The sequence below is a fragment of the Marmota marmota genome, unplaced genomic scaffold, assembly GCF_001458135.2.
Source record: "Marmota marmota marmota unplaced genomic scaffold, marMar, whole genome shotgun sequence".
Lineage (NCBI taxonomy): Eukaryota > Metazoa > Chordata > Mammalia > Rodentia > Sciuridae > Marmota > Marmota marmota.
This window is the reverse complement of record NW_025999905.1, coordinates 7,165,531-7,180,183: the sequence shown is the minus strand read 5'-3', so window position 1 is coordinate 7,180,183 and position 14,653 is coordinate 7,165,531. Positions and strand designations below refer to the sequence as shown.

Genomic DNA, 14,653 nt, shown 5'->3' with positions numbered 1-14,653 from the left:
ATTAGCCCCTTGTCAGAAAGCCAAACATGAGCATTGTTGAAATTTATAGGTCTAGATTTACCCTTCTTGCAGGTTAATGTGTTGTTAATGTGTTAACTTGCCACCATTTCCTGGAAGCTGGCAGAGGAAATGAGACTTTTGGGTCAGAGACAATGGGTTTTAGTACTCACAGTGAAGCAGCATCAGGAACTTCATGTTTGATCTGTTTGCCTTTCTCCCTAAGTTTCATAGGGAAAATGAAGTGAAACCCGACTAATTGCAGTGTACAGCATCAGAGTTAGGAACTTCTATCTTAGGGAAACTAAATCTCTTATAATGTGCAGTAAAGAAATCCGTTTAATCTTTGCTTAGAAGAAAGAGATTATCCTTATTAGACTGGACAATAAATAAACCTGCCTTCTCTACTGGCTAGAGAAACATCTTTATTGTCCAAAGCTTTTTTTCAGTAAGTTTGAAAAGATTTCTTGGGAGGGCGGAATAAGAAAAGATAATGCTTCTGCTTCCAAAACATGCAGACATTCAAGAGATCCATGGAGAATTATCTCCCAGATAAACAATTTTTATTAATGTTTCATAGTATGATGCAAATTTTTTTTTATTGGTTGTTCAAAACATTACAAAGCTCTTGACATATGATGCAAATTTGAAATTTCTGGTTATAATGTAAGAATTAGTTACTATACATTTCCTCTGGTATTATAAATCTGATGCCTTGTCTCTTGACTAAGAATAGAAAAAAGTGGTTAGGAATGTTAATATGAATATTTTCTTATCGAAAGAATCAAGATGATCTGGATGTTTGTGTTGTCATACCACCTCAGAATTCATGATTTCCTCAGTACATAGTAAATGCTCAAAAATTATTTGGTGAATGTAATTCTAAGAAATGGGACAATTTGGCTAACCTGAAAAATTATGAGTTATGATGGTGTCAATAGAGTACCAATAAATTATGTCTGAAATTAAGTTTCACACAAATTAGTGAAGTGAATACGGAGTACACATGTCAATGAAGAAAATGATGGTAAAATTATATGTATTGAAATATATAACTTTATATCTGTATTTTGACCTTCTTGTAAGGTGTTCAAGACTCATTTTATTTAATCTTGAACTATACAGTATGATTAAACATCCATTAGAGAAGTAGCTATTATGATATGCAGAGTTTTACTTAAAACAGTAAGTAATAATCACAGAGTTTTTTGCTAAATGTGTAAATTAATATAAACTCAAGGTTTTGTTGACAAAAACTAAGCTGATTGTTATACATATAGCAATGCCGTTTACCATCATTCTCTAATAATAAAATCATTTATTTTACAAAAGAGACATAAGCAAGAAGGAAATGTAATTTAATCCCTTAAAATATTGATGCATTTAAATTTATTATTTGAGATATGGAATATATTATTAGAAAATATAACATAGCCTACTATCCACAAATTAAGTTCTAAAGTAACACCATATCTTGCTGGTAAGTGCTGTATTTTCCAGCCCATCCCAATCTTCTGCCTTCTTATAAGACCTAACCATCGTTGGGAGTTTTTCATATTCCCATTCTAAGCAAGGGTTAATCTAATTTTTACAATTTTCATTGTTCAACCACTTACACTCAAGAGAATTTTCTCTCTTTATTCATTCACTTGTTTATGGAATTTTGCTAAGAATATATTACTCAAAGGCGAGGCAGACACGTCCCTCTTCTGAGGGAGTGCTCGGTTTGCCAGATCATAATGAAGGTTTGGGGTATGCTGTTGAACTGCTGACATTCGACAAGAACTTGTGGGTTGCTATAGCATCCACGATTTGTTAGCGGTGTCTCATTCCACTAGAGCACATGTGTTTTTCTAAGACTCTGTGGCGATCTTGGAGAAAGTCAGAGATGAAATAACAGATTGTCTTCAAATGCTTCAGTCCAGCTCTGAATTTTATTGGCACCTACATATTCTACTGTTTATTTCATTAAGTGAAATCTGTTTCTCTTATATCCCTGTGCAGAATGTGAAGGATGATGGACAGCATGTGTGGCGACTCAAGCACTTTAACAAACCTGCCTACTGCAATCTTTGCCTGAACATGCTGATTGGTGTGGGGAAGCAGGGCCTCTGCTGTTCCTGTGAGTATGTTTGCTCTGCCTGGATGCCCTCACCCCCAGTGAGCAAAGGCGGTTTTATAGAGTCCTGTTTGTCAAATGATAAAGTAATCCAGACCCTCTCTGAATTACCATTTACATTGCTCTGCAGACCTCTGAATGAAGTCACTCTGGTTTTACCTTTACTCAGTTTTGGAAAGTCCTTCCTCTGATAAAGAGTGAAGGAACTTTTCTAATTCTTTAGCCATTTTCTTTCCATTGTAGTTTAATTTATTCATGATTTTGAGTTCTTTTGGAATTTTCACTAATTTGTAATTTCCACGAATTTCTCAGTTTATGTGTTATTTATTTATTTATTTTTATCTCCCTAAGTTTGGCAATTTATTCACACAGACTTCTTATAATAGTGTAATTCCAACAGGTCTTTAAAAAAATAACTGATTAAAAGTAGTTTGGTATTCAAATTAAGTTTAACACCTCAAGTGTGTTATTTTTAATGTTCTTATAAAGAAAATCTTCAGATGTGGTTGCAAGTTTGTAAGTGTGTCCATTTTTCTAACTTCAGTTCACTTATATTTGGAATTTTTTTTTATTCTATTAATTCATTACTGCCACTTAGAATTTTTCTAATACAGTATGAAGGAGTTAACTTTAAAAATTACCTAAGTATTTTTAATTCTATATCATATCTATCTGAGAATACTTTGTATTCTCTGACATTCCTGCTAAAGTAGAACACATATCATTTCCTCTTCATTTAGGGCTAGCATTCTTCATTAATCCTGCAATATGTCTATCCACACCTTTTTCTGCTATGTACAAAGTTACTGAAACTCTCAAGCTTATCAGATACATCCCACTTTCCCACTTTTGCACAGTTAATTAAGTTTTTATCTGGCTAGCATACAATATATTGTTTTCAGATTTGTTGTTATTTTCTTTCTTTTTGTTTTCCTATTCGTTCCCCCTCCTTTTTTTTTTTTTTTTTTTTTTAGCTAGCAGCTTGTTTGGAAATAAGTTTGCAAATGTACTTTTTACCAGATATATTTTTTGACACCAAATCATTTTTAGGGTAACATAGGGTATCCTAAATGTTAAAGGATGATAATGAAGTTCCATGAAACTTGCCTGTATCTCTGAAGACAGTTTCTGGTGGCCACATTTGAAACGTTGTTTACTCTGGAACATTCTGCATACACAAAGAAAATGCTTTGTTTTTAAAGTCCTATGATTTTTTTAAGGAGAATAATATTTTATGGTAAATTCTATTGATAGGAGGACATGAAACAAAATGACTCTCAAGTAAGGTGAGTGTGGTTATATAAATGCGAGAATTTTGTTCACAACTTTTTTTTCTTTTTTTTTTTTTAACTGACTAGTAGGGTGAATTCAAGAATCTTGGCATGATTACTTGTAGTAAAATTTTAAAAGTATGTTTTCTTCCTCAGTGTTGCCCCCCAAATCACAGATATTAACAGTTTAGAAGAGTTTTCTAGTGTGTGTGTGTGTGTGTGTGTGTGTGTGTATATATATATATATATATATATATATATATATATATATATAAAATGTGGATTTAATGGTTTTTATTCATATTTCAGGAAATCTTTAGGTGCTTTCATTTTTATGGAGAGGACTAACTGAATATCATTAAGATTGTTTTATTCTATATGTGTATGCATTTGGAGCTCTTAACTTGGAACCAGCATTATTTTTAGAGAGCCACTTTTATGACCCTAATTATATTCAGAGTCAAAGCAGAAAAATATGTAAAATGCTAAAAAGTGTGTTAATTTTATGACATATTATGTGCATACACATATATATATTTGATTACATATGTGTATATATACATGTGTGCAAATGAGCATCAGTTTTTGCTTACATATATATCATACCATATGCTGCTAAGCAAAGATATTTTTTTCTTTTTTTTTTTAGACAGGCAATGCCATGATGTCAAGTGAGGAATGATCTTGTACTGACTGAAAGCCTGGCATGTATGATGAAATATAGTCTCTAGAAATAGACTAATCAGCCATTTAAGGTTTAGATAAATCAATAGAAAAAATAGCATAAACTCATCGGCTTTTTTTCCCATGCTCACCAGCTGCTCTCATGCCTATACTTTGTAAAATATGGATCTCTTCCTTCTAGCAAATGACACCAAGCCATTTGGCAGTCATCAATTTGTCTTTAATATTTTTGTCATCTGGAAATTATTGTGAAAAATTTGAGTGAGGACTGATTTAATTAAGCATTTCCTGCTATGCCATGATAGAGGAGTCTTGGTTTTTCACATGCATAATATTTCCTGTACTAATTGGCCTTTTGTATTCCATGGTAAAAACAGTCGACTTGGGCTTTTCCTTGATGTGGCTGATTGGATTGATTAGGGAGCAGTGGATATGAAATGAGGTCCTGTTAATGTCATTCTTTCCCTATAAAATTGCAATCAGGACCAGGATTAGCTCTGAATTTGTGTACCTGTTTCCTTTCAGTCTGCAAGTACACAGTTCATGAGCGCTGCGTGGCTAGAGCACCTCCCTCTTGTATCAAGACCTATGTGAAGTCCAAAAAGAACACTGATGTAAGTTTGTGGCCATGCTTGCTTTTTGTGGGTGGCAATTATGGATTCTCCTCTTACCACAATACTGTTTTTCTGTTCTAGGTCATGCACCATTACTGGGTTGAAGGCAACTGCCCAACTAAATGTGATAAGTGCCACAAAACGGTTAAATGTTACCAGGGACTGACAGGACTGCATTGTGTTTGGTGTCAGATCACAGTGAGTAACATTAGCAGACAAATCCCGTGGTCACTCATATTGAAAACTCTGTATCTCATAGTGTCAGATGTCTGGAAGACCTTCTAGAGTATTTAAGTCAATCAGCATAAAATCATGGAAGCTTCTTAGTTCATCTCACTTCCAAAGGGAGAGAAGGCCTACACTTTGTAAAATATGAATCTCTTTCTTCTTGCAAATGACACCAAGCCATTTGGCAGTCATCAATTTGTCTTTAATATTTATGTCATCTGGAAATTATTGTGAAAAATTTGAGTGAGGACTGATTTAATTAAGCATTTCCTGCTTTCGCCCTCATAGAATCCAGAACTTTAGAACTGAGTAACAGCCTTAGAGATAATACTATCTTATGGTTTTCAGATTGTGTCCATAGAACTCTAGAGGTTCCCAAAAAGGCAATCAGAGGACATGGCAATGGTAAGCAATGAGAATAGGAAAAGGATTGGGTAGAACTCAATTCTTAATTTCACCTCACAACATTTTTTTAAAGGTTTTTTTTTTTTTTCTGGGTATGTGTGTGACATATATTGTAACTTTATTTTAATCATAGGAACTGTGGGCTCAAAAAAGCCTCTAATTGGTACTCAAAGAATCTTAAAATTCTTTCTGTCCTTGTTTACATTCCAACATGTTTTTCTCCTTTACTTTCTTTGTTTTAATGGTTTCTCTTATCACTGACTCTGGAATCTAACTCTAGCACTACAACCTACTGATGACCAAGCACTTGACCAAGACCAGTTGAGCTTTGGTCTTGACCCTGGCTTTTGCCTTATAGGATATGAAGCACTTCCTTTTTTATAAGAAAGGGTATTACTCTGAACAAAGTGTACCTTTAAAAATGTAGAAATTTCATGTCCCAAATCAGCTCAGACAAAATGTCCCTAATATTTGATTCTTATACTGGAGATCAACAAATTTTTTGAAGATGATTTTATTTTTTAAAGCAGAATACAACATGAACTGTAAATGTCTTTAAATCCTTGAGGTCTAAATCAATTAATCAATCTCTGAGTTTTATTCAGGAAATAAGGCTATAAAAGGGAGTATTAGAGGGTTAAGTCAGAGTCAAGAAAAAGAAAAAGAAAAAACAGTTCTCCTTTTGCAAAACTCTCCTAGGCTCTGAGCTTCTGGCTAACCTCAGCCTTATTTGTTGAGTCTTGAGCTCTAAAGACCCTGTGGTCCCAGTTGTTTTGCTCATGAAAGAAGCTTACAAAATTAAAATAATATGTTATTGTATGTCTGGAAGAATATATAGCCTTTTTTAAAAGTAACTTCAGGCTTTCTGTACCTCAAGAGTTGTTATTTTATTTATTTATTTATTTTTGGGGGGTGGTGCTAGGATTGAACCCAGGGCTTTGTGTGCAAGGCAAGCACTCTACCAACTGAGCTAGATTCCTAACTTACTTCAAGAGTTTTAAGTTGTTATAGGGATACATTTATTAAATTAATAATTATGTGCCTCCCTGATAACAGAATATATTTACTTCTGAATATTTATGTAATTACTATTTAGACTTTTTTTTCATAAGCCATAATATAAAAATTTTAGGATAAAACTGATCTCCCTTGACCAATCATTACCTACTACTACAGATTTGATTCTAAAATCATATACTTTATTTTGTCCTCCCACTTTCCAGAAAGTGCTATTAATATACAAAGAGCTACTGTACATTATTCTGAGAGTGATGGGATAGGGCACTGTCAGTGTTTTAGGAAGGCCTGTTAGAATGGATTCCATAAGTAATCTACTGCAGAAAGAAACCAAGAGAATAAAACTTGGCTTCATTTTTTTTTCCCAAAAGCCAGTATATATGACTTCTGGAAATGACTTGGTATCATAAGTCAGGCCAACCAGATCCTTAAGATCACATCTGTTAGTTACAAGCTGTGCCATTTTGGGTCATGTATATAACAAGTTTTGGCCAATTTTCTAATTTGTAAAATGTACTTAATGATGTCTATATCATAGTACATGTTATCGTAAGAATTAAAGTTGTCACTAAAAGTGTGGAAATGTTTAAAAAAAGAACCTTCTTCAGCAAGTAACACCTTGGTGAGAGGAAAAGTGCCACATGGGTTCCCAAAATCAATGCTGGGGTCCCCAGAGTGCCTCAAGAAGAGAGATCATGCCCTTCTTTCTTTCTTACTTCTGGAACGATCTCTAATGATTTGGTCTAAGTCACAAAAGCACCTGCATATACTAAAAGCATCCAAAATCATGTGGACTTGAATTTCACTTAATTTGAAGCCAACTTGATTGATCTATATTCACAATGAGTTCCTATTACAGCTTTCTATCAGACAGATTAAGTGATTTTGTCCTCACACTTCTAGTCTGAAGATAGAGTTTCAAGTCAATTTATTTTACTCCTTTCTCCTTTATCCATTTGTACAACCTACCACGAAGTCCTGACATTTCCTCCTTAAAATATCTCTTCCAGAGCTGAGTTTTTGTCTCTACATTCACAACCCTAGTGCAAGCTCTTAGCACCTCTTGACTAGATTAGAGTCAGAATCTTCTGGCTTACCTCCCTGACAGAAGGTACTTTTCCTATAATGCAGCCTGCATACGACCTCCTGAAAGATTCTTCCCAAAATACCAATTTGTTATCATATGCCTTCTTTAGCAACCTATAATAATCCTGTGATGATAAATGCAGCCCTCAACACCCCCTACCTCAAGTTGGTTTTCACTTCCTCAAAACTCAGACTGAGACCTAAGCACATATCCGTATATTTCCCTTCCCCATTCTCTCCCTCTGCTGTAGCTGTGTATGTCTGGTTGGCAGTCCCCTGGGAAGACTGTTTTCCCTGTGCCTGTTATTTCACGCATCCAATTCCCTTGAATGCACCTGTTTTATATTCTTACTACATCTCAGGAACCAAGTTAACTTCCATATCTTCCTTGGAATTTTCTTTGATACTAATATTTCCTTTTTCTGACTACTTTTTACTCTACCCCCCCCCCAAAAAAAAAAGACTGAATTGTTCTCAGTAGTATCATGTCTGCTTACTAATACTGTCTACACTTCTAGACTACACTCTTGTTTCAGGTACAGGTCAGTGTCACATATTGTTTCCTAATTACATAAAATTCATGATGGAGCATTGAGTTTAGAAGAAGGCCTTGTTAGGTTCACTTGAATAACTCATACAGTTTATACAGTTTTCTTCTTGTTGATAAATACTGAATTCCGAATGCATGCCCTATTTTAACTTTTGTTTTCAAACATCATCCTGTGACAGTCAAATCTGCATCAAATAGGCAAGTATTAAAAATACATTTGAAATGCATTAAAATATTTAAAGAAAAACATCCATTTTCACACTGTTTTTCAGTCAGTATTTGTGGTGTCTTGATGGTGCATTATACTGGTTTGCCAGCTTGTAGATATCTAGGAAAGCTCTTAGAATGATATTTTATATCCTTTTGAAAATCTAACCACTTAGAAACAAAAGGCAAGAAAAACCTAAATAACAACAGTGGAAAACTCTTCCACCGTGTAGGCAACTTGTCTTCCATGCTTTCTTTTTTGATCCTTTGGGCCAGGCAAAATATTCACTGTGGTTATCTCTTCTCTCTCTCACTCACATCCTGCCATCATTAAGAACCCACTGATAATACCTGTTCACTCCCATGAAGAGGGTTTCTTTGACATTCTATTTATAATATGTTGTGAATTGTTTACCATCCAGATAAACAATTCCTGGTCAGTCAGGACTCATCAGGATGGGATTTTAATACATTTTGTTTGGTTTAACAAAAGAATGTCTATCTTATTAAAGTATGGAATACTAACTTGTGGTATTATATAATGATATTCTTTTAATTACAATATGAAACTCCTAACTATAATATTTAAAAGTTTCCAAAACCATATGCTTTATCTTTAGCAAATACCAGTATTAAGCATGTACCCTGAACATGCAAGATATTAGGGCTAATGGATTGTAGCAACTAATAAATATGTTCCCTCAAATTAGACCACTGAGTCTTTCTTTTAGAAGAGTAATTTTTTCTCTTCTTTTTGTGACAGCTACTTTTTTGTGACCATTTATATTCTATTTTTTTCTCAATTTGACTTCTTCAATTCTACCAACCTTCTTCTCTGGCCAATACATTCAGTGTTTTCTCAACTCTACCCTATAAACACATATACACATATACACACTTCATTTTTCTTCTAATTTTGAGACAGATTTTTTTAATATACATAGATATGGCTCTGAATTAGGTGCTAGTAGGAGCTGTCATAAACCCTGAAATTATTTCTAAGGGTTTATTTTACTTCCAGGAATATATGACTCATATTTTATGACTTTCTAGATATGGGGCTAAATTTCCTAAAAAAAAATAAATAAAGGGGGGGAATTTCTTATATATAAAAATAATGGTCTAAGAATTCTGTATCTTACCTAAAAAAGAGCACAAAAATAACCATGAATAATGTTTTTTAAAAAATTTTAAAACAGGACATAATTCCTTGTCTTTGGTGCCTCACTGATTATTTTATTCAAGAGGCAGTATTCATCAATGCTTTGTTTATTTCATTCTTGATGAGGCTCTTTGTGTCCTGGATTTTACTGATTTGGGGTCTGGGCTACCTTTAAGGCAATTTATCAGTCTTTACTTTCTTATTAATACTGAGAAGGACTCAGTTATGTCTTTTTCTTATATTCTATTCATGAAATGACATACTAACAAGTTGTCTTAGCCTGTTTTATGTTGCTATAACACAACACCACAGATTGAATGATTTATTTTTTTAAAAGGCAATTATTTTTTACAGTTTGGAAGCTAAGATGTTCAAGGTCAAGGGGACACATCTGGTGAAGGCCTTGTTGTGTCATAACATGGCAAAAGGTATTATATGGCAGAGGAAGTGTTCAAGCTTGGGTTTCTCTTCTACTTCTTATAAGGTCCATAATTTAATTATGGAGAGCCTACCCTCATGTCTTATCTAACCCTAGTAACCTCCCGAAGGCCTGACCTTCAAATACCATCAATGTAAGGATTTGGGGTTTAGTTTCCAACATGTGAACTTTTGAAGAATACATTAAAAACCATGGCCCAAATTTAAGCAACTTGTTATCTTTGACAATGTCCATTTTTTTCTTTTAAATTTTTTTTTATTGAAAAATGACATATATACAGTAAATTGTTCTTATTCTAAGGGTAGAGATCAATGACTTCCCACAAATGAATACTCCACCTAAGAAGCACTTGACCAAAAAGAATATTACCAGTAACCTAAAAAAATATTTTGTTCTTTGAATTCAATTACAAATTTCTATTTTGTTGATATTTGCTTTCTTTTAATAGGCTTTATTTTTATTTTTTTAAAATATTTATGTTTTAGCTGTAGTTGGACACAATACCTTTATTTGTTTATTTGTTTGTTTGTTTATTTATTTATTATGTGGTGCTGAGGATTGAACCCAGGGCCTTGCATGTGCTAGATGAGCGCTCTACCACTGAGCCACAATCCTAGCCCCAGACTTTATTTTTTAGAGCAGTTTTATGTTCTGAGCAAAATTCATGTTCACCTTTCAGTTGGATGAATAATCCTAGGACGTATGCATTTTCTTACTGGCTTCCACATTTTATATTTTGTCATCAAGTATGTATCTGAGCAATATGGTACTTAAATTAGACCTGTATACAAACTTGTTCTAACCTAATGCTCTCAGCATCATGTTCTAATATCATGATGTTGAGGGCCATCCAAATATAGTCACCAGCTGACACATTCCACTCTATATAAAAGCATAAGGTACTCCTGAATATTCTTAGTTAATAGAGTCCTCTTGACTGCATCTATTGACAGGGCTTGCATGAGCCTCAAAGTACCTACCCTTTCGCCTCACCAGGATATCTTTACAGTGTGGATAAGAATAAAAAATTCAATACCTTCTCAAACTATACAAAGGGGATTTTCATTTTAGATTTTGCTATGTGTAGAAGTTTCTTAGAATCTGCATTCTCCATTTTATTTTACTTATTTTAGTACCAGGGATTGATTCCAGATGTGCTTAACCACTGAGCCACATCCCTAGCCTTCTTTATTTTTTTGAGACAGGGTTTCACAAAGTTGCTAAGTGGCTGAGGCTAGATTTCAACTTGCAATCCTTCTGCCTCAGCCTCTGGAGGCGCTGGGATTATAGGCCTGTGTCACCATGCCTGGCTGTATTTTTCATTTTAAAAGGATTGTGCAAGATCAAGGTGCTGAAGTTTTTTTTTTTTTTTTCTCTCTCTCTCTGTGACAACTATGTTACAGAAGAGCCTTAAGATACATAGTCTGCCTTTGGTTTTAGTTTACATTTTATAATGCTTGATGTACTAGTATCCTACAGTTCTTATAACAAATAGCAGGAAAACCTATGGAGTAGAGGGAAGGGTACAGCGGGGGAGAAGGAGAGGAGAGGAAGAAGTACTGGCAACTGAATTAGAACAAATTATATTACATGCTTTCATAATTATGTCAAATTAAATACTAATATCATATATAAAAAGAACCAACAATAATAATTTTCTAAAAATCTGCAAACTTATTCACCTGCAGTTCTGGAAGCTAAAAGTACAAAATAAAAGAAAGTCTTAGGGAAGAATCCTTTGGCCCTTTCTAAATTCTGGTAATTGCCAGAAATTCTTGGCATTCCTTGGCATTTAACTGAATCACTCAAATTTCGACTTCTGTTATCACATGGCTATTTCCCCACTGTACCTGTATTTTTCTGTTCAGATTTCACTTTTCTTATAAGGATAACAGTCATTGGATTAGGGCCCAAACTAATATGGCTATATCTTAATTTATATACAGCTACACAGGCCCTGTATACAAAAATGTTCATATTCACATTTACTAGAGTTTAGGATTTTGACATATCTCTATTGAGGTACCCCATTCATCCCACAAATACATAGGTATTTGTGTGTGTTTGTGTTCTAGTAGTAATGCAGATCAAACCTTGGGGCACTCTGCCACAAAGCTATATCCTCAGCCCTCTTTATTTTTATTTTGAGACAGTATCTCACTAAATTTCTGTGGCTCACATATTTAAGATTCTTTTACCTCTGCTTCTCAAGTATCTGGAATAATAAATGTATATCACTGCACCCAGCTTTAATAGTATATTTTAAACTATTCTTCTTTTTGAGGACATTATGGATTTTTATTTGTCCATTCAGAGTGCTAGTTTATTTAGTTCTTTTTTAAAAAACTATTCTACCTCCCATATGAATTCTTTTTTTTTTTTTTTTTTTTTTGGTAATCAGGATTGAACCCAGGGGAACTGAACCACTGAGCCACATTCTGAGTCCTTTTTATTTTTTATTTTGAGATAGTTTCTCACAAAGTTGCTTATTGCCTCACTAAGTTGGTGAGGCTGGTCTTGAACTTTTGATCCTCCTGCCTCAACCTCCCAAGGCATGGGGATTACAGGTGTGCACCTCTGTACCTGTACTATTTAATTAATTTAGTTCAATTTTGTATAAGTATTCAATGGCTTACCTTTAACACCTCTTGTCAAGGATTAGGAGATCCTAATATAAAAATTAAACTCTTTTTGTATAGAGAAGTTTATATGTCACTGTGAAGCAGAGCTGGTAATTATGGATGTATGTGTAAAGATACTTACATTCCATGTACTAGAGCCTAATATGCACTAAGTTTAGTACATCCTGAACCCTGAGTCAGGGAGTTAGTGGGACAAACATTCCAGATTCTTGGACCATGAAAATACCCCTTCAATACAGTTCCATCACCAACAATAAATTAGCACTCATCTATCTCCTTCCTTATTTGCTAATTAATTGCTTCCAAAGGTAAGATAATACAACCAAAGCATAAATGGATGGTCTTCAATTCAAAACTGAAAAATGCTGTAGCTCTTTTTAAAAATAAGACATATTATCATATTAAAATGTATAAATTTTCTAAATTATTAATATTTTATATTAAATTGATATAAAATGGTGGAAGAAGAAATCCTTACTTGCCTTTAAGCAAGTATTATTTTCTCAAATCTGTGTGATTCCAATAAAAAATACCATCTTGATTTAAAAAACATTACTATTGAATACACTGTGTTATAACACGTTAATTTAAACTTGCGATCAGGTTGATAAAAATATAACTTTGGGTTGATAGATATTGTAAAATAAATAGTACATTATATGAGTATATGCTATAATATTGAGCTTATAAATACAATGTAAAGATAAATTTTTATAATCATAATCATCTTCTTTTATTTATATCCTGCTCCTACTGAGATGAATCTCTGGTTACATTTACATATTGAATTACAAAGTTAAAACTAATGATGGGATCAATTATGCCCCATACTGAGCTGTGCACTTTGGAATGACTTTGAGAAAACAGGAGGGTCAAAAAAAAAGAGAGAGAGAGAGAGAGAGAAAGAAAGAAAAAGCATCCACCGTACACAGTGGTTTCAAGATTTTGCTCACAGATATGCAGAGAAAGGAATGTAATAGACTATAACTTGTGTTTTTCAAAGAAATCAGTCTTCTTTGGTGTAAAACTTAAAACATATTTTTAATATAAAAGATTCTGAGAATTAGAAAATACACAGTCTGTGTCATGAAAGTTTCTTAACAGCTTATTTAAGGTAGATATATGGGGGCAAGTGTAATGCAAATCTCTTTATGATCCTGTTTATTTCCTTTGGTAATTATTTTAATGTATTTTTAATATATTTGCTGTACCTCAGTTGAAATGCAATCTGCCCTATGTTTGCTGTTGTCATGTAGAATTTGATATTACCCTCCTTTCTATTTTTCTAGCTGCATAATAAATGTGCTTCTCATCTAAAACCTGAATGTGACTGTGGACCTTTGAAGGACCATATTTTACCACCCACAACAATCTGTCCAGTGGTCCTGGTGAGTCCTTACCATTCTGCTGTAACTTGGGGATACTAGGACTAATTGGTATATTGCACCATTAAGTGCTTTGGAGCTAATTTTTATTAGTCAAGGCAGAATATCATTACTTTAGAGCAGAACACCTTTACTCAATGTATTTCCTTTTTCCTTCATGTCACAATCCACTTTGTAGTAAGGTATGCTCTGACTGAAGCTGACTCAGGTTTTATCACTTAGTCATACTGTACTTAACCAGAAATTGTATAGGCAGAACACTTCTACATTTTACATATTTTATAGATCTAGCTTCCCAGAATAATGAAGTTATTCTTATGGGCAATTTTGCTGGGGATGCATGTTATATATCTGCAGTGTTGAGGTCTCTCAGACCAGAGGCTACTTAAAATGATGACACAAACCTTGAAAAAAATTAGGTGCTGCCATTAACTATGTTTTTTTTTAATTTATTGAACAATAATTTAACTACCTGCAAAATAATTATTTAATTTAATAAATATAGAAATGAAAAATGCATGAGAAGGGTAACTCCAAAAAGAACAATACTTGCTAAGAAGAGAAGATATTCCAAGACAACACTCATTTTCAAAATCCAAATTGTTTCTAAAATGAAAGTTATTTTACTAAACAAACTATTTTATATCCGTAATGCACTTTTTTTTTTAAAACAAGATGAAAATTTAATGGCTGGAACTTCAGTTTGCTATAATGAAAATATAACAACTAAGAAATGTTAGACAAATACTTTTGTAAAGGTCAATGTAGAAATTAATCAAATTACTCAATTTGCACCCACTTATGATTCATTTTGTAATTATCTGTAAAATACTTGTTATATTTTAAA

At 33.5% G+C, this 14,653-nt stretch overlaps 1 protein-coding gene across 9 annotated transcripts in view; it reads left to right on the top strand.

Annotated features, from left to right (window-relative positions):
• The window catches only part of Dgkb (diacylglycerol kinase beta), a 747,732-nt gene that overhangs the window by 259,481 nt on the left and 473,598 nt on the right, over positions 1-14,653 (top strand). For all 9 annotated transcript variants that reach the window (XM_048799633.1, XM_048799632.1, XM_048799634.1 and 6 more), the window contains 4 exons: positions 2,002-2,119; positions 4,597-4,685; positions 4,767-4,883; positions 13,711-13,809. In XM_048799633.1, coding sequence (XP_048655590.1) covers positions 2,002-2,119; positions 4,597-4,685; positions 4,767-4,883; positions 13,711-13,809 — 423 coding nt within the window. The remainder of the gene's footprint in view (positions 1-2,001; positions 2,120-4,596; positions 4,686-4,766; positions 4,884-13,710; positions 13,810-14,653) is intronic.